At 44.9% G+C, this 26,419-nt stretch overlaps 1 protein-coding gene across 2 annotated transcripts in view; it reads left to right on the top strand.

The window, feature by feature from the left end:
• Window positions 1–26,419, top strand: part of LOC117676073 (transmembrane protein 132B) — a 254,719-nt gene that overhangs the window by 214,546 nt on the left and 13,754 nt on the right. For both annotated transcript variants that reach the window (XM_087880054.1, XM_087880055.1), the window contains exons 5-6: window positions 9,088–9,231; window positions 21,498–21,703. In XM_087880054.1, the coding sequence (XP_087736180.1) occupies window positions 9,088–9,231; window positions 21,498–21,703 (350 nt within the window). The remainder of the gene's footprint in view (window positions 1–9,087; window positions 9,232–21,497; window positions 21,704–26,419) is intronic.

Below are 26,419 nucleotides of genomic sequence, written 5' to 3'. Positions count from 1 at the left end.
ATCCAACCCCCTGCTTAGGCAGGAAACCCTACGCCACTTCAGAGAAATGGTTATCCAACATCTTCTTAAAAACTTCCAGTGTTGCAGCATTCACAACTTCTGGAGGCAGATTGTTCCACTGATTCATTGTTCTAACTGTCAGGAAATTTCTAAGAAGCTTCTAAGTATAAATCCTTCTATTCCTCCACCATCCAGTCAGAGCTGAAGAAGCTTCTTGGGTGAAGAAGCGAAACGTCTTCAAAGAAAAATCAGAAAGTCCAGTTGCCTCTTGAAAAAAACACCTTTGGGAGATTCCTTCTGTTTGTTTTCAATTTTTAATTTTTTCCCCTCCAATCTATCATTTTCAAAGAGCATGGATGTTCTTACGTGCCACTTCCTGAACTTTGATCTTTCCATGATATCTGCATTTTGGTTTGCAACATTATCCATTATGTGGGTGGAAAATGATCCTTAGGATAGTAAATTTTTTACCTCCGGTTCTTTGGGTGTGGCTTGGTGGGTGTGGCTTGGTGGGCGTGGCAGGGGAAGGACACTGTAAAATCTCCATTCCCTCCCCAATCCAGGGGAAGGCTACTGCAAAATCCTCATTTCCTCTCGATCAGCTGGGACTCGGGAGGCAGAGAATAGATGGGGGCGGGGCCAGTCAGAATTTTTACTACCGGTTCTCCGAATTACTCAAAATTTCCGCTACCAGTTCTCCAGAACTGGTCAGAACCTGCTGAAACCCACCTCTGCTTAGGAGTCTTACAGCTGGTGGTAACTGGGTTAGGAGATAGGCCGGGATAGACAGAACAAAGAACAAGCAAGGATTATGGGTTCAACGATACGTTGTAAATTGAGGACTACTTGCCTTGCAGGTCTCTCAATGCTTTGAATTAAATTTCATCTGGGGACAGATGGATCCATCCCAGGCCTCTGAAATGTCCACCTGAATCTTGCCCAGATCAAGACACCAAAAAAGAGTATTTTGACCTGATTATTTTGTAAAGTCTTTGCATTCATTTCTAATTCCAACACAGGTTTTTCCCCCACCCGCTTTCTCTCTTCTCCCTCCCTCCCTCTCTTTCTTCCTCTCTCCTAGATTTGCAGATCAAGGCTGTGTATGTTTGTTTGTAAAAACAATCTGTCAGCCTACTGAGATGACATGATACTTGATTCCAGCATCTCAAAGCCTGACTTGCATGCTGTTCAGAGCTCTGCTGTTCAGATTATCCGTCTTCCTAACTGGTTTGAATCCTCGCCAAGCTTGTCTCTGTTCAATGACATCCTCCTTTCCGGGTGCTCCCCCATCCTAACCCTGAAAGCTTTAGAGAAACCTCTGCATTTCAAGAAAGTGTTCTCACACGCGACTCCCTTTCCTTGCCTTTGCTGAATCCTGTTGGGAAATTGCCAGCCAGGCTGGAAGAAGGAGTCAAGCGGGGACGTAGCCTGGAGTCCCCGAGCAGCCTCAAGAGGCATAAGCCTCCAGATCCATGAAAGCTTATTGTTCCCAGGGGGAAGATAGGCTGTCTGGAGAGAGTCTTGTAACATGAGGTAGAACTTCTTCTGTGAACTTCATTTAAAAGAGAGGATGAGTCACACTCAATCTTTTTCCATTTTCATGTGGAGCCAAATGCAGAACTACATAATCTTTCAATTTTTACTATTTATCGCCCTGTGCCATGTGTGTGCGTGTGTGTGTATGAGAGAGAGAGAGAGAGAGAGAGAGAGAGAGGGAGAGGGAGAGGGAGAGGGAGGGAAACAAAGGAACAAAGGAAGGAAGGGAGGGAGGGAGGGAGGGAGGGAGGGAGGAAGAAAGAAAGGAACGGAGGGAAGGAGGATGGCGGGATTGAGAGAGAAAGGAAAAAAGGAGAAGGGAGCGAGGGAGGGAGTGTGGGGGAAGGAGGGAGGAAGGAAGGAGAGAGAGAGAAAGATGAATGGAAGGGAAGGAGGGAAGGAAGGAATGAACAGAGGGAGGGAGGATGGCGGGATTTAGAGAGAGGAAGGAAGGGGGAGGGAGGGAGGAAGGAAGGAAGGAAAGAAAGAAAGAAAGAAAAAGAAAGAAAGATAGATGAATGGGAGGGAGGGAGGGAAGGAAGGAAGGAAGAAAGGAACAGAGGGAGGGAGGATGGCAGGATTGAGAGAGAAAGGAAGGAAGAGGAAGGAAGGAAGGAAGGAAAAAGAAAGAAAGAAAGAAAGATAGATAGATAGATGAATGGGAGGGAGGGAGGGAAGGAAGGAAGGAAGGGAGGCTAACCTGCTTGGAGAGTAAACATAGTGCTTTCTGACTGCCTGGATAATGAACCAGATTAATATTTTACAGAAATGCAGATCTAACTTCTTTATTGTGCTGCCACTACTATTAAAAACGGGCAAAAAACAATCCCGCTGATGGCGATGCATTTCCTCTTTTGCATTCTTCATCTTCTTTTTAAAGAAAAAAACCCTGTCCTCTCGGCACCAGATGTCAGCTGGGAAGGGATAAACTCCCTAAATCCTGATGAACATAATGCATTTAAGGGAGGGGTGGGGTGGAAGGGGGCGGAGGAGAGCGAAAGAGGCTCAAAACATCTGGTCCGTATCCTACGAGAGGCTGAGGGAAGATCCCCGAGTATTCCTTTCTTGTACCCTTCTTCTTTTCAAAGCTCATCCCTATTTATCCCGCAGCCTGGAGCCAGATGTTTAAACCCTTTGGAAATCAAACGCAAAACCACATATTTCTGCATAAAGGGGGGGGGAATGATGTGTAGATTGCAGGGAGTCTGTGTGAAAAGAACTCAAAAATGTAGATTTCGGCGCTGGTGAAGTTAAGGCACTCCCGTTGATCAGAGTAGCAGGACCCGGGATAGGATCAACAGAGATGAAGCTACTCATATGCCCAGCATCTTGTCAACTCTTCCCTAATCCTTCAAAGTGGAGGAACCAATAGATTCAAGTGGACATTTTGTGCTAGCTAAGATGTAAAGCTATTGTGTAGCCTCTGTGTTCGGATGATGGGCTTTAGCTGGGTCAACAGGAGGTTTAAGCTTTATTTATTATTTAATTTCATTTATTTCATTTATTGGATTTGTATACCGCCCTACTCCCGAAGGACTCAGGGCGGTGAACAGCCACAGAATAAAACGCATAAATACAAAATTTAAAAACAGAATAAAACCGAATTAAACAATTTGGCTGAGACAAATTAAAAACACCCAATAATTTTAAAAACAAATTAAAATTTACATTTTAAAGGGGAAAGATTTAGGTCAGGCCGGCTTGATGGAATAAAAAAGTCTTGAGAGTGCGACGGTAGATGCGCAGATCCGGGATCCTCCGTATCTCCGGGGGGGAGCTCATTCCAGATCGTAGGTGCCCCCACAGAGAAGGCTCTCCCCCTAGGGGCCGCCAGTCAACATTGTTTGGCCGACGGCACCCGGAGGAGCCCCTCTCTATGGGAGCGTTATTTATTTTATTTTATTTTATTTTATTTTATTTTATTTTATTTTATTTTATTTTATTATTTTATTATTTTATTATTTTATTTTATTTTATTTTATTATTATTTTATTTTATTTTATTTTATTTTATTTTATTTTATTATTTTATTTTATTTTATTTTATTTTATTTTATTTTATTTTATTTTATTTTATTTTATTTTATTTTATTTTATTTTATTTTATTATTTTATTTTATTTTATTTTAGCTTAGCTTAGCTTAACTTAACTTAATTTAGCTTAACCTGTCATGGGGGAACATCCTAAACCAGACAGCGTTGGAGCTACAGAGATTTCGACTTTGTAGGGAGCAGAAGAATGTCTTCTACAGAGATGTTCCCAGAGCGGCCCAACAAAACAAGGCATAGTGACTGAGGGATCCTGGAAGTCCGTCCTTGCTGGTTGGGCAATTCTGGGACTTCAAGTCCACACATTTTAAAGTGGTCAACTTTTTTTTTTAAAAAAAAAAACCCTGCTCTAGAATATCAATTAAATACATATTAACAGAGATGAACAGAGTTGGAAGGGACTTTGTAGGTCATCTAGTCCAACCCCCTGCCCAAGCAGGAGATCCTACACCATTCCTGACAGATGGCAGTCCAGTCTCTTCTTGAAAGCTTCCAGGGATGAAGCTCCCACAACTTCCGAAGGCAACTTCTGTTCCATCGGTTGATTGTTCTCACTGTCAGAAAGTTCCTCCTTATTTCCAGGTTGAATCTCTCCTTGGTCAGTTTCCATCCATTATTCCTTGTTTGGCCTTCAGGTGCTTTGGAGAATAGCTTGACCCCCTTCCTCCTCTCTGGGGCAGCCCCTCAAATATTGGAAGACTGCTATCATGTCTCCCCTGGTCCTTCTCTTCACTAGACTAGCCATGCCCAGTTCATGTAACCGTTCTTCATATGTTTTAGTCTCCAGTCCCCTCATCATCTTGGTTGCTCATCTCTGCACTCTTTCTAGAGTCTCAACGTCTTTTTTTATAGTGTGGTGTCCAAAACTGGATGCAGTATCATCTATAATATCATCTATAATAAATGAAGCAGCTGCTTTACTTTTTAGTTACTTGCTCTTTTCCCTGAGAAAATGGAAGTTTTTTTCCCTTCCAGGACATTTTTCACTCCGTCCATTTCTGCTTTTCCCCAATCATTTTTAATATACATTTCCTGGATCAGGTTTTCTTAAAAACAAACCTACATCTGGTATATGTTGTCGTTGTTCAGTCACTAAGTCACATCCGACTCTCACGAACCCATAGACCAGCAGTCCCCAAACTTTGCGGCTCAGTGACTTGGCTGGGGGATGGGGGAGAGGGGAACTGGGCCGGTGCGCATGCACACACGCAGCCCTTGCACAAGTGGCGGCCCGGCATGCATGCACCGCAGCTCAAATTTGTATAAATGGTGGGCCAGCACACAAACCACGACTGCCTGCCAGCCTGGCCCTGATGCAAGTTGAGCTGCACGCATGCGCACATACTCCAGCCAGACATTCACATGGCCCAATTCTAAGTAGGCTACGGCCTGGTAGTGGTCCCTAGCCCAGAGGTCCCTAGCACCAGGGGTAGGTTTCACATATTGTTGCCACCGGTTCGCCTTCCGCGCATGTGCCCGGCCTTCCTCACACTCGCTGCATGTGCCTTCCGCGTGTGCGCCCGGCATTCTGTGCATGTGCTTTTTTTCACACATGCGCCCAGCCTTGAAAACGTCGCTAAATAGGACAACATTATGTCCAGGCTACCGGTTCAAGTGAACCGATCCGAACCAGCTGAATACCACCACTGCATAGCATGCCAGGACCTCCTATGCTCCATTGTTTCCCGGAGTCTGCCCAAATCCATGTTCATTGTGTTGTTGATACTATCTAACCAGGGGTGGGTTCTACTTACCTTTACTACCGGTTTGCAATCTGGTCATGCGCGTGTGCTTGCTTTGCTCACATGCGCGCACTTCTGCGCATGTGCAGTAGTTTCCTGATGACATTGGGGTCGGTGGACGGAGCCTCCCACTGGTTTTACTACCGGTTCTTGCGAACCGATCTGAACTGGGGGTAACCCACCATTGTATCTAACCCTTTCATTCTCTGCTGTCCCCTTCTCCTTTGGTCTTCCATTTTTCTCAACCTCAAGGTCTTCTCCGAGGAGTCCTCTCTTCTCGTTTGGTGGCCGAAGTATTTGAGCCTCAGTATCTGTCCTTATTGGATCTGATTGGATCTCCTTGCAGTCCAAGGGTCTTCCAAGAGTCCTCGGTGCTCAGCCTTCCTTATGGTCCAACTCTCACAGCCATATCTTGTATATGTACTCTGTGTCTATGCGTGTACACCAGTGCAGTAATGTCCACATACGTACGCTTATACATATGCACACTCGCACACATAGATCCACATATCTATACCCATTACACTGATATACACACAGGCATCCACATATAGCTATTGTCAGAATGTGCACAGTGCGACTATGTGAGACAACCCAGGAGCAAATACAGTAAACAGAGGTATGTATTTAAATAATGGTTTTATCCACAAAGGATATATATGTTCACGTACTTTAGTCAGACCTCAAACAAACAGCAATCAGTAATTACAGCATGGAAGCACACACACGCACGCACACAGAGAGAGAGAGAGAGAAAGAGAGAAACGCCCCAACAAGGCCTCTTCTTATTACAGGCTCTTAAAGTGATATCAGCCCAAAAACCTTGCTGACTCATTCCTAGCATTACATCATTGTAGCAGTTGCTCAGCTGTTAAATCATTACCCTGATAGTTATACTGTCAACTTAGAACCAAATTAGGCTATTTTTTCTGTCTCTCAGTTGCCACACTGTATGGGGAGGCGGGGAGGAGGTTGGAATGCATTGCCAGACACAACACCGATCTATTTCGTGAGAACCAAGGTCATCTCCGCAGGTGTCGGATGAAGGAGGAGGGGAGTGCCTAAGGAGCCCGCCAATTAATTGAATTGGACAATGTGACCAGTGACACTTGAGGAGGGGATCATTTACTATTTTAATTATACCGAATCCCAGGGAATATTTAGAGTTGGTTTTGCATTTAAGTGTGCCGATACAATGTACCCAATAAAGAAGTTCTTTAAGGAAGATTCCAGCCTTGGAGTTCTGATTTGCTTGGCTCATTAGTCAGAACCTTGACATATACGCTCATATGCAGAAAGATTGCCAAGGTTTTTTTTGGCAAGTTGTCTTTATTTGCGGGCCTCCTCCTCAACATGTCGGCCTCTTTCTGGATGCATGTCTTGCAAATGTTTTGTCCAGACTTTTATTTTATTCTGAGGAGCGATGCATGTCAAGGACCTTGTTTATTGAGTCTGCAACACATGCCGCAACGGAGCCCGGCTTGGCACGCGTGTTGATGTGCTCTTATAAACCGGGCTGTTTCTTTTCCAACTTTAATAGCCTGGATGGGTCGATTCCACCATTCCAGTGGCAGATGGCACTTGAAATAGAGTGTGTCTCCTTTTTTTTTTTTTTGCAGCCACTGATATGGCTGTAGCGAGTTGCAAAAGAATCATTAGCGAGATCCAGATCCCATGTCTTAATTGCAAATATTTGCTTTCCCGGATCAAATGCCTTAATTCAGGTTTTTCTCGAGGATTCTTGTCCTTCGTTTTACACCTCTCTCTTCCTCTGCCTACGTCCTGGTGAGAGCGGGGAGCCGGCGTAATTAATCAAATGGCATCCATGGTGATGTGTCAATGAATTCCCCATTAATGGACTCATTAGTGGGCTGCATCTGAGAATGTGTCGAGGAAAAAGAATAGATGGCTTCCTCAGAACGTGCAGAGGCAAAGATATATCTATGACTTCCTGGCCCTGAGAACATCTCCAAGTAGCATTTGTCGATGAAGCAGAAATATATATGTATTTTTAAATTAGCAATTGGTGTTATTGTTGGTACCACAATGATTGGACAAAGAGAATGAGGGATTCGATCGCTGGAGTTGCTGTTTCTGCAGAGAAGGGAAGGGTTTGACAGTAAACTTCTGCCATGGAGAATTTAGAAGAACAAGAGAGACAGGAAGCAAGTGATCAATTGGTCATTTCAGCAATCTGAAGCTGAAGGATAATCTGGTCCCATTGAAACCACAAGGATTAGGTTGATAGGCAACCTGTAGAAACTGCCCTATGTAATCCTGAATCCTACTGAGGTGGGAGCTAAACTGGCATTATTGTCCATGGATGGTGTGCCAGGTTCCAATTAATGTACCCATCACAAGCAGAACTCCGAGGCAATCTGGTTCCTCAAAGAACAGGTTTATTCAGATACATCAATCTTGGCAGAAACTGGTGGAAAGCCAGTACTGAAGGTTCACGCACTTTCCACCACATTAAAAGTAAAAGTTTCTTGTTTTTCTCAAAACAATAAATCACATTGTCCAATCAGGATACTGGCTGGTTGCTTGGTGACTTCTCTCCTCCTCCTCTGGCCAGCCAGCTGTCGGAATGTCTCTGACTCATAAGAGAGCTACGTTGTTTTGGCTGCAAAACTCCACCTATCTCTACTCTCCCCCTTCAACTCCAAACTGTGTCAACCTGAAGCCATGTGAGAATAAACCCCAACAGAAATAAAAGCCCCCATGAAAAGGGACCGCCCACAGCCAGGTCAGCTTCAGGCTTGACAGAGTGGTGGAAATATGACGGGGAAAGACCATTTCTACATGAGATGGGATTTAAAAGGATTATAGTCCAGCTCAGTGGAAGAATGCAAAGTTGGGGGAAGTTACTTTGAACACCTAGTTCAGTGATGGTTAACCTTTTTGGCACCGTGTGCTGAAACTGGAGTGCACGCACATGCACTGGAGTGCCGTAACCCGGAAGAGAGCAGCTGGTCAGTGCACATGCATGCAGCAGCCAGCTGCTCTTCCAGGTTCTGTTGTGCGCATGCGTACCAGACAGCTGGTCCATCCTGCATGTGCACCGGCCAGCTGCTCTCTTATGGGTTCTAGCGCATGCATGCATGCCTGACAGCTGGTCTGTCACATATGCGCACTGGCCAGCTGCTCTCTTCTACATTCCAGCATGTGCATGCATGCTGGCCAGCTGGTCTTCGCACAAAGACCAGCTGGCCAGCATGAATGCATGTGCCAGAACCCGGAAGAGTGCAGCTGATCAGTGCGCATGTGTGCCGGATCAGATGGCCGCCACACCTGCACATGACTGAACCCAGAAGAGCCTCTGGTGATGGTGCACATGTCCACAGAAAGGGCTCTGTGTGCCACCTCTGGTACGCGTGTCATGGGTTCGCCGTCATGGCCTAGATCCTGTTTCTGGGACAACATATTGAGGGTGGCACAACAGTTTTTTTTAAAAAAACATCCCAACACTTCTTTTGTGATAGACAACTTTTTGGTGGGGTTGAGAATCCCAGTTTGTTGAGGGCCCTGCTGGATTTAGTAAAGATCTTGCTGGAATCTTCTCCAGGTCTTTATGATTTCTATCAGAAGATACTGAGGCTGAATCTCACCTTCATTATGAACATTCGGTGTTCTACAAGATTATTGTAAGGATGAAGATTGGAAAGAGGGGCCTTAACTATGTCCCTGCTTCATCTTACCCTTCTGATGGCGCCTTCTTTATGGATCTTTGTTTCCTTCTTTGTTGTTGTTTTCGTGAATAGGATACAGAGGTCCTCAACACGGCCATTCTGACAGGCAAGCCAGTGTCCATCCCTGTGAAAGTGGTTGCTGTTGAAGAAGATGGGTCCATCAGAGACATCTCCAGCTCCATTGAATGCAAATCAGCTGATGAAGATGTCCTCAAGGTAAGGCTGCTTCTTGAAACTGGGAACATCCCAGGAATGGTTGAGTCTGATGGTTATCAAGGGTTGAAACAGTCTTACAAATCAACAGCTTACTTCACCAACCACTGGATGATGTAGGCCACTGTCTCTGGAACCTTAATGGAGAACACGCCTTCTCTCCTGCTTTTAAATATAATTAGCAGGGAGTGCTATCATCATCATTAACATTAGCAACATTACCATTGATGATGTTCCCTAGTTGGGTAATGAAATGTCTGCAAGAAAATAATCAAGTTCAGAGAGCACCTCACAGGCAGGGAATCCATCCATCTATCCATCCATCTATCCATCCATCCACCCACCCACAGTGGTACCTCTGCACTCAACATTAATTGGTTCCAGGAGGCATGATGAGTACCAAAAATGATGAGTACCAAACAAATTTTTCCCACAAGGAATAATATAGTGAGTCACACGACAGTCAACAATGACAAGTTCTAGCTTGTGTGTTGAGTATCAAACAAATGATGAGTATCGGGGCAAAATTCTCACTTCAAAATGTATTGAGTAATAAATTCAATGAGATTCAAAGCAGTTGAGTACCAAGGTACCACTGTATGCATTATGTAGGTATATCTGTATTAATGAGTGCATGTATGTATATATCCGTCCATCCATCTGTCCATCCATCCATCCATCCATCTTTTCCACCCTCTTTCTACAGGCACTATGTTTTTTGCTTCGTCTCCTCCCATTCTTACAGAAACCAACGTGCATTTCTTGAAGCCAAGGATGTCTTGGTATTATAAGAGTCATCCATTCCCCCTCTCCCTCCCAACATCTAAATCACATCAGCTAACAAACCTAATTCCATTGTTAATCCCAGCCAGGTCTAAATATAGTGTGCAAACATACCAAGTTCTCATTTCTTCACGAGGTAAGATGATAACAGTAACTAATGGCTCTTTTCATTGACATAGAGAAGTGCATGCATTGACATTGGTACGGTGATAAAACTCATTATTTTTATCCAGACTTTCTCTCCGGAGTAGATATCTGTCACCACGGGGGAACCGATCAATTAATTATATGATTATCTGATTCAAATTGACGTAGTGAATGAAGAGGTCTTGAATTCAGAAGGAGGGGTCATTCCAACGTCTTCCATTGCTCCGCGATTCAGCTGCCGGTTTTTGTTTCTTCCAAAAATGCTTTCTTTCATACTCCCAAGTTCTATATCTTTCCCTTGATTTGTTGCCGTATTTCCCCTCCCCTTCCTCTCATCACATCATTACGGCAACGAAGGATGTGTTGGAGATACGTTCTGTGGACCTTTCGTGGTGTTAATTGAGTTTCTTACATATTTTTTTAACCTGGCGTATTCAGGTGCGATTGAACACTGAGTTTAAACATCTCAGGAAATGTTATTAAAAAAAGAATTAGGTGCCTGATCATATTACTATCTTTGCAGAAGGAGGGAATGGCTGCATTTCTAGACTTTTTTTGGTTTGCATGCATGTAGGGTTTTTGAATAATACAGACATGTTTTGTGGACATTGGAAACTTGCATATCAAACATACACAGGTGGTCCTTGACTTAACAATTGCAATGGAGTCCGGACTTTCCATCGTGTGTCACGATGGCCATAAATCGAGGCACCCATGTGACCTGACCAGAGGTGGGTCTCAGCAGGTTCTGACCAGTTCTGGAGAACCGGTAGTGGAAATTTTGAGTAGTTCGGAGAACCGGTAGTAAAAATTCTGACTTGCCCTGCCCCCATCTATTCTCTGCCTCTTAAGTCCCAGCTCATCCGGAGGAAATGGGGATTTTGCAGTAACCTTCTCCTGCCACGCCCATCAAGCCATGCCCACCAAGCCACACCATGCCCACAAAGCCACACCCACAGAACCGGTAGTAAAAAAATTTGAAACCCACCACTGGACCTGTCTATATGACTTTTTTTCTCTTTTTTTCGCAGTCATTGTTAAGCAAATGTAGTGGTCGTTCAGTGAAACACTGCAGTCGTTAAGCAAACCCATTGTCTGCAATGATTGGGGGTGTCTTTTTTTTTTTTTTGCCATCAACAGAAAGTAAACATCAGTTTTTACCAAAAACGTCATAAATTTGCACTGAAATAACACCACAAATTGCCCATAAATGTGGGCTGATCGCCGAGCACCCAAAATGTAATAACGTGAGTTTGGGGGGGGGCAGTCATTGGAACTTTGAATTTAGTTCGTAAGTACCTTTTGGGGGGGGGATGTTCATCATATCTTCAAAGAGTCATTAAGTGACTTTTCTTTCTTTCTTTCTTTCTTTCTTTCTTTCTTTCTTTCTTTCTTTCTTTCTTTCTTTCTTTCTTTCTTCATTCATTCATTCATCACATGACTCATTTAATGGGCTCCATCCTGCTCCGGGTTCCCCAGGCCTGCTGGCAGAACCAGGTCTTCAGTGCCTTCCGGAAGAGAATTAGAGTGGGAGCCGTTCTAATCTCGGGGGGAGGGGGGATGCTGTTCCAGAGAGATGGAGCCACCACGGAGAAGGCCCTTCATGTGTATCTCCCTAGAGGATGGGACCCGCAACATTCCCTGCCTTCCTGATCTGGTGGGTCGTGTAGATGTGACTGGCAAGAGACAGTCCCTCAGATAATCTGGTCCCAAGCCATGAAGAGCTTTAAAGGTGACAACTAGCACCTTGAATTGGAACCTGAAGCAAATCAGCAACCAATGCAGCTCCCGCAGGAGAGGTGATACATGTGCACACTGGGATCTGCACAAAACCACGGGGGGGGGGGGGGGCGGCGCTGCATTTTGCACCAATTGGAACTTCTGGATGCTCTTCAAGGGCAGCCCCATGTAGAGTGCGTTGCAATAGTCAAGATGGGAAGTGACTCGGGCATGAGTGGCTGTGAGTAGGGATTGTTGGTCCAGGAAAGGGCGTAACTGACGCACAGCCTGGCCACGACCGCCACCTGCTCTTCAAGCAGGAGTCATGAGTCCAGGAGAACCCCCAGATTACGCACAGGGTTTGTTCGGGGTAGTGCCACCCCATCCAAGACCAAAGGTGGCAATTCTCCCTGAGCCAACGAACCCTAAACCCAGAGCCAGTCGGTCTTGCCAGGGTTTAGTTTCAACCTGTTTTCCCCATCCAACCCCTAACAGCTTCCAGGCACTGCGAGAGGGAGGAGACGGCATCGCTTAACTCACCACGGGCCGAGACATACACCTGAGTATCATCAGCATATTGGTGACACTTCAGTCCAGGGGTGAAATGCTCCCGGTTCAGACTGAATCACCCGATCCGGTAGTGATGGTGGCAGGTGGTTCAGAGAACCGGTAGCAAAAATCCCTGCCTCCCGCCCCCCCCTCAATGCCCTGCTGAGCCGTGCGATCATCAGAGGCTTTTTAAAAAAAACCTTTAAAAGCATTTTTTAGCGAGATCCTTAGTAGAAAAATCCAATTGATAAAACATAGGAAAGGTAGCTGGGAAAGAAAGAAATGATCTGGGAATTTGAAAATCCAGGACCCAGTTTTTATCGACCATCATTTGAATCCTGGCACTCGTTTTACTTCTGGAGTGTTTGGTCTTTTCCTTGCCCAACCCCTTGCCAAGGAAGTTGTGGTAATAAGCCCCATCAGGGAAGTTGCCTATAATTGCCTAATTTCGTGCATCTTTATCCCATTAATTTCGTCTCTGGTTGTCCTTTTTCTAATTGCTGAAATGTGCCATGTCCTCTCGCCCATGACGAATGGCATGGCACTCTTCACCTCTGATGCCTGCTTAGTTGATCTTGATGAAGTAGATTGGAAGACAATGCTCCGGGGACGAGCCAAGAGGTGGTCCTTCAAACCTGCCCCTTTCCGGGAAAGGGAATGAATGGATTTGTCTCTCTGCCTGGAAATCCTGACGCCAGCCCTCCTTGACGTCTCAGAAGAGAACAGTCCCTCTATTGGCTGGCCTTCTGTCCACCTCAGTGGACCGAGATTCAAATGCTCTTCTTGATTAACTATTGGAATCCTTGCAAGCATATGTTGGCTTCTATGGTATGGGGAGGAGGAGGGGGAGGAAAGGGAAGGGAGAAAGAAAGAAAAGGGAAAGGAAAAGGAAGGAAGGAAGGAAGGAAGGAAGGAAGGAAGGAAGGAAAAGGAAGGGAGGAAAGGAAGGAAAGGAAAGGGAAAGGAAAGAAGGGAAAGGAAAGGAAGAAAGGAGAGAAAGGAAGGAAGGGAAGAAAGGAGAGAAAGGAAGGAAGGGAAGAAAGGAAGGGAAGGAAGGAAGGAAGGAAAGGAAGGTAGAAAAGCAAGCAAGGAAGGAAGGGTAAGGAAGGAAGGAAAAGGAAAGGAAAGGAGGAAAGGAAAGAAAGGAAAGGAAGGAAGGGAAGGAAGGGAAGGAAAGGAAGGTAGGAAAGCAAGCAAGGAAGGAAGGGTAAGGAAGGAAGGAAGGAAAGAAGGAAGGAAAGAGAAAGGAAGGAAGGAAAGGAAAGGAAAGAAGGAAGGAAAGGAAGGTAGGAAAGCAAGCAAGGAAGGAAGGGTAAGGATGGAAAGAAGGAAGGAAGGAAAAGGAAAGGAAAGGAGGAAAGGAAGGAAGGAAAGGAAAGGAAGGATAGGAAGGAAGAAAGGAAGAGAAGTGAAGGAAGGAAGGTTAGCAAGCAAGGAAGGAAGGAAGGGTAAGGAAGGAAAGAAGAAAGGAAGGAAGGAAGGGTAAGGAAGGAAGGAAAAGGAAAGAAAAGGAGGAAAGGAAAGAAAGGAAAGGAAGGAAGGGAAGGAAGGGAAGGAAGGGAAGGAAGGGAAGGAAGGGAAGGAAGGAAGGTTAGCAAGCAAGGAAGGAAAGGAGGGGAAGGAAGGAAGGAAGGAAAGGAGGGGAAGGAAGGAAGGAAGGAAGGAAGGAAGGAAGGAAGGAAGGAAGGAAGAATTTTCTAGTAACTCTTTTGAGAACCCTCCAATGGCCAAATCATAACTCTGCCCTAATTATGGTCCCCAAACTTCCAACCCTTCACTCCTGCCACTTAAGCCCATTGTATTTCCTCACTTGACCCAGCCCTCCAAATATTACCCTAATCTCTTGCCAGAAGTTGCAGCTGGAGTTATTTGATCTGCTCTTCCAAGGAGCTGCAATCAACCGTGAGATTCCCTCCGCTCCGCATACGGGAGCTCTAATCAGATTCTCCTCGATTTTGCTCGAGCAAAAGTGTTTGGGACTTAATTTACGACACCTGCTTTGGGGTGATACCGCTGGTGGAAGCGCTCCCTGGGGACACATCAGTGACACTGACGGCAGCAAGCCATCAGTCTGACAAGACGATGTCATTCTGAAGCAGCGGAGGGTAATTTATGTGACATAAAAGCTCTCGCCTTTGACAGATCCCCAATTCCTTTTTTTCCTCCTGATGCAGAAGTTGTGGGGAATATGTCATAACAATTACAGTTCCTCTTCCTGCCGCTATTGCTATTTGCTTTTGACTAAATTATGCAGCAGGAGGTCCAAAGAATTGCCAGGCCACCTCCAGGATTGCAACGAGGTGCAAATATTGTTGCACAAATCTAATCGGAGATGGAGATGGAACAAAAGTTTATTATTAAAAGTTTTTGGGCTTGTGCTGGAGCCCATCATTAGGGAACGTCTGTCTCTCCAGAATACATGTACTTGGTTGCTTTACACATTGTAGTTATATGGTGCCTGGTTGGGTGTAGCTTTTAGTTGTTAATTAGGGTGTTGATGGCTGGTTGTTAAGTCATTGATCGTTGTTTTCTTGTGCTGCTGCACCCTCAGCTCCTAAGTACCTGATAAACTGGTGAGAAATCAGCACTCCTGTTGACTGATAAGAGGCCCCGTTTCCTTCAATCATTTCTCTGGCTATTTTTGTCCCTGCTCAGCCAACAATTGCAGTAGCTGTAAAATTGAATGCATGTCCTTGTTCATTGCAGTGTGAGGCTACCGATGAGTTTGGGTCTCCTCATTTAACTGCTCGCTTGCAAACATTGTGCCAATCTGGAGTTTAAAAGAAGGGGAAAGGCATCCTCGGGTCTCATGACGTGTGAGTGGATAAATACCCAGACAGCTGAGCAAGAGACAAAGCAAACAATTAAACATCAGGATGTTTGGGGTTGTAACATGTCCCAGTTTGTACTTGGCTCCTAATACTTGGCTCCTTGCTTTTGAATACTTCACATGGTAATGCAGAATTGAAGAAGCTTAGTTAGTTTAGTTTACTTTATTGTCATTGCACCACGTACAATGAAATTAAATGCCATCTTCAGTGTACATTATACATAAAACAAAAACACAACTCCTTCACATTCTATACAATTGAGTTGAAAACCCCTGATATTGCATTAATATTGCACTATACAGTAGAATTCAATATCGTTACTGCTTTGGGGTAGTAGCTGTTTTTCAGCCTATTTGTCCTTGTTTATTGTCCTGTACCGTCTGCCAGATGGTAATAGTTCAAAAAAAATGGGTACCCAGGATGAGATGGATCTTTAAGAACATTTTGAACTTTCTTAAGGCAGGGGGGCTATAAAGCTCTTCCAAAGAGGGGGGAGGGCAACCCATGATCCTCTGGGCAGTGACATTGACCCTCTGGAGCACTGTCCTATCTGCCACTGTGCAATTGGCAAACCATACACAGGTGCAGTAAGTTACAATACTCTCTATGGTGCAGCAGTAGAAGGTCACCAGCAGTTTTTCATTCAGTTGTTGTTTCCTGAGAAGTCTCAGGTAGTATAATCTCTGCTGGATGACTGTTGTGGTCCACCAGCAGCCTGCGGAGTTGGCAGCAGAGTCAGACAGTGAGGAGGTTGGGGTGGAACATGGACCAGTCCTGGAGTCTGGGGAAGGCCCGGACGAGGGCTCTGCATCGGAGGCAAAGATGAGGCCAGGGCCATCTGGGAGTGATGTGTGGACTCCAGAGCCTCCAGAGTCAGACAGCAGAGAGGCAGAGGAACAGGAGGAGCCTGTTCCTAGTGTGCGCATGTGCAGAGCTGCCAGAAGGCACAAGCAGCTAAAACAACAGGGACAACTCGGGAGTAAGGCCTGGAGATGATTGACCCCTCCCATAAGGCTTTAAAAAGGAACAAAGGCATGTGGGCCCTATGCAGGAAAGCAATGTTGTTAATTCTGTTCCTAATTGGCATCTCTGTTTGATTCTGAACTCTGTGTGGCTTTGCCAAGTAGGTCTTTGGCAGTGTGTCAAGGGAGATAAAGGTTGGTGATTATCCCAAAGAATTTCTCCCGAAGGACTTTTTGTAACTAATTGGGACTCAGCTGTGAATGAACGTAATTCACCGCTGTTGCAGTAAAAGAGGGTTTGGGGACTACTCATGTGTTTTAATGACTCAGGAAGCCTAGGTCAGAACAGTGAGCTTCTTGGGTGAGAAGTGAAACATTTTCAAGGAAAAACCCAAGAAAGTCCACTTGCCTTTTGGAAAACCACCTTTGGGACAACCATGACCTGGATGATTGAGAATCTCCGTAGACACTTGACACTTCATTTTGTATTCTATTTGAGTCTCTTACCTGTTTTTTTTTTTAAAAAACTCAGGTAGTATTTTCTAATTTGTTTTATTGTATACTGCCTGGAGAGCATCAGCTCTTGGACTGTTGAAACATTTTAGATCAGGTTTAGAATTAGAATAACAGAGTTGGAAGGGACCTTGGAGGTCTTCTAGTCCAACCCCCTGCTTAGGCAGGAAACCCTACACCACTTCAGACAAATGGTTATCCAACATCTTCTTCAAAACTTCCAGTGTTGGAGCTTTCACAACTTCTGGAGGCAAGTCGTTCTACTGATTAATTGTTCTAGCTGTCAGGAAATTTCTCCTTAGTTCTAAATTGCTTCTCTCCTGGATTAGTTTCCATCCATTGCTTCTTGTCCTGCCCTCGGGTGCTTTGGAGAATAGCTTGACTCTCTCTTCTTTGTGGCAGCCTCTGAGATATTGGAAGACTGCTATCATGTCACCCCTGGTCCTTCTTTTCATCAGACTAGACATATCCAATTCCAGCAACCATTCTTTATATGTTTTAGCCTCCAGGTTCCTCAATGCTCCCTGGGAAGCATGCCCACCTCTGACCCCCACAAATCTTCTAAGTTGAGACAGCTTTACTAGCATCATCTTGCTAATCCTGGTAAACCCCGTGGAATTGCTGAGCGCATGTCGGTAGGGGGAGAGCGGAGAGGAGAAACCAGGCATTAAAAAAGGAAAAAAAACATCAACTAACTCTTAGCGACGCAACATTTGTACTAGTTCCACCTAATGAAATGCTGATTCCCCCAGAGCTGGTCTGGGATTTGCAATTAAAAATTGATGGGAAATAAAGCTGCACCATCTGATGGGGATTCACTGGGTAAACAATGCTTAATCCCGTCTGGGACCCTCGTCTTAATGAAGAGCCATGCAGATGTTTGCTTAAGCTAACGCTTGTCAGTAAGGCTTAATCTGTAAAAAGTTGAAGGATCAAACCGCTTAGTCTGGAGTGAGCAACGGTCTTTATAAAAGGGGGAGGTAAATACCCTTGATCTCTTCTTAGCTCCCAGTAGCAACTTGGTCTTTGCAGTTCATTTTCAATGGTTACCCAAATATCCGGGTGGGATTATATGAGGACGTTGGCGATTTCATGCAACCTGTTTCCTTCTGAAATATAAGTGAAGGTCTAAGTGAAGCTGGCCAGGCCAAAGACATTCTTAGAGCTTCAGTGCTGCCACATAGAGCTGAGAGATAGGCAGGGTGTCAGGATTCCAAGTAACACCCCTAATGAAAGAGGACTCCAAGTCTTGAAGTTCCTCAAAGTTCCATTTTATTAGAGATGTCCTATTGGCACATCTGGGAAAACCCGAATCTGAAAGCTTCCAGGTTTTCCCCACCCAAGGGAAAGTTCAAGTCCCTGCCCAGCACCCACATGTCCATCACATGGTCCAATCAAAGCACTGTCCCAACTGGAGATGCCTCCCAGTTCCAGCCCTCCAGGTGCAGGGCAAGATGTCCTTGACTCTCTGAGAAAGGAATGTTATTATGACTATATATCACCCATGCTCCATACAATCCCCCCTCCCAGTTTCCCACAGTAGGAAATGTGCCAGGCCTGAAGGCCCAATGCAAAAGATGGCTTCCAGGCCTGTCACAGGGGGGATTAGAGATAGCTGGGGCTGTGTAGTTAAAATAAAATACTTTCTCTTGGGAGCCAAGGACGTTCTCACACCTGGCTGGAGGAAGCTGGAATGATGTCACCAGACCAGCGGATGCTGCCTTGATTGGGCCATGTGATTGATTGTTTAGGATTGGGGGGGAAACTTTCACTTTTAATTAGGTGAAAACCAAGGGGCCCAAGGAGTCGGTTTTCACCAGATTGATATTTCCAATAAAGCTATCCTTTGAGGAATCTACCTGCTTCGGAGTTTTTGCTTACAATGGATCTATTTACTTGGAACCCTGACATGAGGATTGGCTACCTTGGGATGGTTGTGGCCTGGTCTTGAGCAAGGAACTGGGTGTGTTGGTGACATTTTTTTTTATTTGATTTATATGCCGCCCTTCTCCGGAGACTCAGGGCGGCTTACAATGCGTTAAGCAATAGCCTTCATTCTTTTGTATATTTTATACAAAGTCAGCTTATTGCCCCCACAACTGGGTCCTCATTTCACCTACCTTAGAAAGGATGGAACCTTGAGCCTTGGAGAGATTCGAACCAGCAGAAATTGCAGGCAGCTGTGTTAATGACAGGGTGCACTAAACCACTGTACTATCAAGGCTCCAAGGACATGGTTGGACATGAGCAAGGAACTGGGTATGTCTAGTCTAATGAAGAGAAGGTCTAGGGATGGCATGATAGCAGCTTTCCAATATTTGAGGGGTCTTCACAGGGAAGAGGAGGTCGACCTATTCTCCAAAGCACTTGAGCTCAGGACAAGAAGCAATGCGTGGAAGATTCTCAGAGGTCGAACCTAGAAATTTCCTGACAGTGAGAACAATTGATCAGCGGGATGGCTTGTCTTCCGAAGTTGTGGGTGCTCCATCGCTGGAGGTTTTCAAGAAGAGATTAGACAGCCATTTGTCTGGAATGATATAGGATCTCCATTGAGCAGAGAGTTGGACTAGAAGACCTACAAGGTCCTTGCAACTCTTATTCAGTAAGGGAAGGGAAGGTTCTTGATTCTGAGACATCCTTATTGTCCTCTAACTGATCCTGACCAGCTCAAGATTGACTCAGCCTTCCATCATTCCAATGTTGGTAAAATGAGGGCCCAGATTGTTGGGGACAATATGCATGGTAAAGGTAAATGTAAAAGTTCCCCTTGCACATATGTGCTAGTCATTCCTGACTCTAGGGGGCGGTGCTCATCTCCGTTTCAAAGCCGAAGAGCCAGCACTGTTCTAAGATGTCTCCGTGGTCATGTGGCTGGCATAACTCAATGCCAAAGGCACACGGAATGCTGTTCCCTTCCCACCAAAGATAGTCCCTATTTTTCTACTTGCATTTTTTACGTGCTTTCGAACTGCTAGGTTGGCAGAAGCTGGGACAAGTCACGGGAGCTCACCCCGTTACGCGGCACTAGGGATTCGAACCGCTGAACTGCCCACCTTTCAATTGACAAGCTCAGCATCCACTGAGTCATCGCATCCCTAATATGCATAGAGAGGGCTGCAAAACTCTGTGAAGAGGTATATAAATCTAAGTGCTATTGCTAATCAGACAAAAACCTACTAATATGTCTTTCCCATTGTATTTCCCCTCCCCCAAGTAGAGACAATCTAAATTTCCAGTGAGATAAAACAAAAAAACAAAAACAAAAATCTAAGCTGAGAATTTCTCCAATATCTTCTCTTTCTGTGAAAAGGGAGAGATGGAGGACAGAGAAAATAATTCTCTTTTTCATCAGCCCAGCATGAATTGAAAATGCAAGATAATCAGACTGATTCGTTTTCCAATAAATGCAGTCCAGGATGACAAACCCGATGCAAATTCAATTTTTGTCTAAAAGAAAAGTCTAATAAGCAAGATCAGTTCAGAGTCAATCCCCGCTAATAGAATTCAAACACGTGCACTCTCCATGCCTAAAGGAATATATGAATGGAGTTATGATTCTAAGATTCTTGGTACTTGGGTTTTATATATCTCATATTAAAAGGGAGCGATTATTCTATTTGAGGATTATCAAAATATGTCCCTCCTTTCTCTGCTGGAGCATGTATTTTTCTCTAAATGAGGTGTAAATATAAAATGGATATCAAACTAATTGTAGGAGAGCCGGAAGAGCTGGAGTGGGGTGGAGTTAAACATGTCATTAGCTTAGAATTATTCGTTGGCTGGCTGAGGAATTCTGGGAATTGAAGTCCACAAGTTTTAAAGTTGCTAAATTTGGAGACCTCTGATCTAACTCATCATTTGTAAGTCACCAAGGTAAGCCATGTGGCAATGTTGGCAGCTACCCCCATGACTGATCCAACCAAGATCTGAACCTGGTGTTTTCCAGATGTTTTGGACTGTACTCCAACCATTCTTTAGTCATATTGGCTGGGGCTGGTGGGATTTAGCCCCAAAACACAGAGTTGCTTGCTTCTTATATTGAAGGAAGCACATTATTCTTGCTATTTTTCTACCAATAAGGAGACAAAATCCTGTTTTTTCTGTGATGGGGCTTTTACTTTAGAGAGGAAACCCCCCCAGAGAGAGGGCTTCACATACTGTAGCAACTGGTTCACTCAGCACTGGAAATGTGAGCGCGTGCGGCATCACAAAACATGCGTGTGGCTTCTTTTGCTCTTGCTCCTTCTCTTATTGCTCTTTCTTCTTGTTCTTTGGCTGTCTGTTGGTTGTTCTTTTTTTTCCTCCTGTCATCCATCCCCTCTTTCTTTACTCAATCTCTCTTCCTCTTGAAATCCTATGTACTGTTCATAAAATCTTTCTGCTTTGTCTATTGTATCTAATCTGTGTCTTTGTTCCTGCCAATTCACCTATATTCCTTTGGCATCATGTGTACGGTGTCACAAAACACAGCAATTTGCTCTCGTGTGCCACCTGCACATGCGTGCGATGTCAAACAACACGTCAATTCGCTCATGTGCACTGTCTGCACATGCATGTGGCATCAAAAACACAACGATATAGGATGGAATTGCATTCAGGGGGGTGGGTGGGGGCGGGGGCAGGCCCACCGCATCCACAGGTCGCCACTACCAGTTTGCCCGAACCAGTCCGAACCTGCTGAATACCACCTCCAAAACCCCCTCCCCTTGAGTAATGAATTTATTTGTTATTCACTTCAGGGTCTGCTTGTGTTCTTCCTTTATAGGTCTCAGACAACTGTGACACCATCTTTGTGAATGGGAAGGAAATGAAAAGCAAAGTGGACGCCATTGTCAACTTCACCTACCAGCATTTTACCACTCAGCTAGAAATCACTGTGTGGGTTCCACGGCTCCCATTACAAATTGAGATCTCCGATACTGAACTGAGCCAGATCAAGGGTTGGAGAATTCCTGTCACCTCCAACAAAAGGTATTGGAACCACATCTTGTATATTTTTCTCAGAAATCAGTCAATACTCCTGGTGCGATATGTTGCGGCCCGCCAGCGGCCAGCAGAGCTGGCAGCAGATTCAGACAGTGAGGAGGTTGGGGAGGAATGTGGGCCAGTCCTGGAGTCTGGGGAAGGCTCAGACAATGACTCTGAGTCGGAAGCAGAGAGGGGGCCAAGGCCATCTGGTAGTTCTTTGCTGCCTCCGGAGTCTCTGGAGTCTGACATCAGCGAGGCAGAAGAACAGCGTGAGCCTATTCCCAGTGTGCATATGCACAGAGCTGCCAGAAGACAGGAATAATTAAGAAAACAGGATTAACTTGAGAATAAGGCTTGGAGATGATTGGCTCCTCCCATAAGACATAAAAGAGAAGCGAACGGGACGTGAGCTTTTGCAGGAAGCAATTAGTTCATCTGGTCAGTAAAAGCTTTGGAAAAGTTCTGTTTGACTCTGTGCTAAGTTTGGTCTTGCCCTGCATTTGGCAATTAGTTCTCTGGCAGCATTCCAAGTGAGATAAGGTAGGTGTTTGTAAACACTCCCCTGAAAGACTGTTCGGGAAGCCTTTCAGACTGGGAATGACAATAATTCACAGCCATATGAATTAAAGAGGTTTGCCGGGACTAAGATTGTTCTGCATACTTTCTAAGGAAGCCTAGGTCAGAATACAATATCCCACCAACTAACACCACCAACCAGTTGCCTTGGAGAAGTTTCTGAGTTCTGCCTGTTAAGGATATTCGTCTCTTCTGCCTGTTAATCCCCAACCTTATCAGTTGAAATACTGATAAGTATTATCAGTTGAAATACGGAATTCGGCAACCCAGTGGTGAATATTTCACACAGTGAACTGGCTTCGTTTAATTGGAAAATGAAAAGAAAAAGAGGGAAATGGATTCTTGTTTTAATCTCCTACTTAAATTCCTACCAAAGCATTAGCCGGTCTGAATTCAGATATGGGCTTTGAACAGTTTAATAACTTCTTGCATTAAATGAGTAGGACCCAACAAGGACATTCATATTGACTCAAAGTCAGCGGTGAAATCCTCCTTGGATCACCACCGGTTCGCTACCTGTGCATGTGCAGCATGCACCAAATGCACGCTGTGCATGCACATGCGCATGTGCATGCCAAACACATGCTGTGCATGGAAAAAGGAGGCTTAAGAAGGTAAGTAGAACAGCAAGGGGGGAAAAAACAGCTGTGCCACGTGATTTAGAATATAAATCACGGGGCATAGCTGATTGTTGGAAATACCGGTTCGAATGGTTCATCCGAACCGGTAGCTTTTTTTTACTACTGGTTTGCCTGAACCGGTAGCTTTTATCACTACGAACCGGTAGCATTTCACCCCTGCTCAAAGTCAATAGCAATTGAAGGAACCATTTATTCACTACATCACTTGAATCAACTAAGGAGAAAGATAGTTGACATGGTTGTGTGACTCAACCTTTAACCAAACTTGGTTTAAAGAAGTGGACTTAATGTGCTACGGATTTATTTATTTATTTATTGGTTCGATTGATATGCAGCCCTTCTCCGGAGACTCAGGGCGGCTTACAATACGTTAGGATTGTCTTCTTCCAACAAATCTTAAGGAATTCTTTTGCTAATTTCCAACAGTCTAAAGCCAGCAAGATACAGATTAGGTATCTTGTTGGTTTCTGATTATTCCTGATCTTTTTTTTTTTCCTTGAATATATTTCACACCCTTGAATTCCTTACCCCGGACAAATATTATCAGCAGAAGCATGCAAACGACCCTCTTATAGAAATTGTAAATGTAATTCCATCAAGAATGTTTATCCGGATGCTTCTTGTGCATTGAGAAAACAGCCCACCGAAAGGATTTCATGACAAATATATCCATATTTGGGTTTTTCCCCCCCAAGAAATTGTTGAAAATGATTGGCTTTTTTTATGGTAGTATTTCACAACTCATAGAATTGCATTTTAAGCTGTAGCGGTGTTGCATATTTGTGCGTGAAAAAATTGTAAAATAAATTGAAAGACACGAAAAAAGTTAACATCCTGTTTTAGACCAGGACTGTATAATACATCCGGAAATAATTTTGAAATAGGAATAGTGTCAGGGTTCCAAGTAACACCCCCAACGAAAGAAGACTCTGAGGCTTGAAGTTCCTCAAAGTTCCATTTTATTAGAGATGTCATATTGGCACATCTGGGAAAACCCGAATCTGAAAGCTTCCAAGTTTTCCCCACCCAAAGGAAAGTCCAAGTCCCTACCCAGCATCCACATGTCCATCACATGATCCAATCAATGCATTGTCCCAACTGGAGATGCCTCCCAGTTCCAACCTCTCAGGTGCAGGGCAAGATGTCCTTGACCTTCTGAGAAAAGAATGTTATTTTGACTACATATCACCCATACTCTATGCAATCCCCCCTCCCGTTTTCCCACAGTAGAAAATGTGGCAGGCCTGAAGGCCCAAATGTAAAAGATGGCTTCCAGGTCTGACAAACAGCTGATTTGGATGCTGAAAATCTCACTGCACTTCAGACGTATTTCCTAATTTTGTTCATCTTTGCCAAATTAGATCTCCCCCCCCCCAATTTCTAATGTAGTCTCTTCTGACTACAGTCTGTTCGTCCAATTCAGAGACTTTACACATATCTGTTTATACACTCTGTTTAGGGACAGAATGTATCTGCCCTCAGTGTGGAAGGGATGGCCACTCTCGAACTGGCCTTTTTAGTCACACTAGATTCTGTTTTAGGACTTCTTTCCAGAGCACAATACCATCGTCTCTTGAGACTGAAGGATGCCAATGAATGAATGCTTATCCTTCAGAATTAAAACCTGGGTCCATCTGCGTGCAAAAGTTATTCTTCCCCACTGTTGCAAGGACAGATCCACAAAATGGGCGCCAGCCTTCCAATGCAAGTCGTTGAATGCAGCCAAGCGCATATTGTTGAGGCTGGCAAAAATTTAATAGGGAAAAATATATCCTTCGGCGGATGAAAAAGCTTCATCACGTCAGATGGCCCGTCTGCCGCATTGTTTCAAGTTTGCATCTGCAGATGTTTGACCGGGCCATTTGTGGCGAGATAGCCAAGGCAGGAATAAGCCTGGCCCGTGCAATTCGGCTGCCAAGTGTTCTAACTTTCAACGCGATGCCGCTTTTTCAAAATTTAACCCCGAGAGGCGTCTGGTTTGCATCGATCGAGCCAGCTGAAAACTTGCTATGCTGTTTGCAAGCCGGTAAACTGTCCCCCACCAACCGCTCTTTCGATTAATGCCAAGCCACGGGGCACGTCTTTTTGCCAAGTTGGGGTTTTGTTGTTGTCATTCAGGCAAAAAGCAAAGACGGGAAAGAGCTGTGTGGAAATGACAGTTAAATGCAGTCTGCCAGCTTGCTCTCTCTCTCTCTCTCCCACTCTGTCGCTCTCTTTTAAGAGTCTCCTGCAGAAGTTTGTTTTTTCCAGTTCCAAATGATTCAAATAAATGGATTTCGGAGGCTGAGCTCTTCAAAACAGACCAGCACCAGTCCAGAACTTAAGCTCCTGGGACTCCAGATAGGGAAGCTTCAATAGAAATATGAAATTATTCTCTTTCGATGTTTCAGAATGCACATCAAGAAAGATTTCAGCAATCAAGGGGATTGGGGAAGTGAGATTAGGGCCAAGAGAAGCACTTGAAGAAACTCAATAAGTTTAACCTTGCCCAAAAATAACCTGGGAGGTAGGGAAACTCTCTTCCAATACCTAAAATAATGCCGAATTTAAAAAAAAATTAAATTATCCCAGATTGTAGCAAATGGGTTGGAATCAGGAATGGGTTTCACTTACCTTTGCTATCGGTTTGTTCACTTGTGCGCCACATCTGTGCATGCGCAGAAGCTTCTGCACATGCGCAAACCATATTTGATGATGTCTGGGCGGGTGGGCGGAGCCTCCCACCACCGCTGCTACCGGTTAGCCCGAACCAGGGTGAACCAGTAGCAACCCACCACCGGTTGAAATCATCGAATGTCAGGGTGAAAAGGCTTTTGGAGAACATCTAGTATAGACTGTGGAGATTCTCAATCATCCAGATCATGGTTGTCCCAAAGGTCTAGGACCGTGATGGCGAACCTATGGCACGCGTGCCACAGGTGGCACATGGAGCCATATCTGTCGGCACGCGAGTGTTGCCCTAGCTTAGCTTCAGTGTGCATGCGTACGCCAGTCAGCTGATTTTTGGGCCTTTGGGGCCCACCAGAAATCGGGAAATGGGCCGTTTCTGGCCTCCAGGGAGGGTGGGGAAGGCTGTTTTGGCCCTCCCCAGGCTCCTAGAAAGCCTCTGGAGCCTGGGGAGGGCAAAAAACAGGCCTACCGGGCTCACCGTGCTATCGTGGGCCAAAAGTGCTGGGAGCGCCGGGAGGGGGTGTCATGCGTGCATGCACGGGGTACACATTGAATTATGGGTGTGGGCACGGACACACTCAACCCCCCGCACTCCCCCCCCACTTTTGGCACGCAACGACAAAAAGGTTAGCCATCACTGGTCTAGGAGATGACCAGACTGAGCCTGAAGGAGGAGTTAAACATGTCATAAGTCATGAGTCCCTTTGCATCTGCAAGAGATCTAAGTCCAGTACACCTTGAATGCCTCTCTTATCACCTGTGCATTTCCCTTGACTTGTTAGTTGGTCAGATTCTTGTAGAGAGCTTAAGCTTCCAATAAATCTTTATGCTC

The sequence above is a fragment of the Pantherophis guttatus genome, chromosome 17 (assembly GCF_059756535.1).
Source record: "Pantherophis guttatus breed Tessera chromosome 17, ASM5975653v1, whole genome shotgun sequence".
NCBI classification, from domain to species: domain Eukaryota; kingdom Metazoa; phylum Chordata; class Lepidosauria; order Squamata; family Colubridae; genus Pantherophis; species Pantherophis guttatus.
Note: the sequence above shows the minus strand (reverse complement) of the source record. Positions and strands in the feature narration are given on the sequence as shown.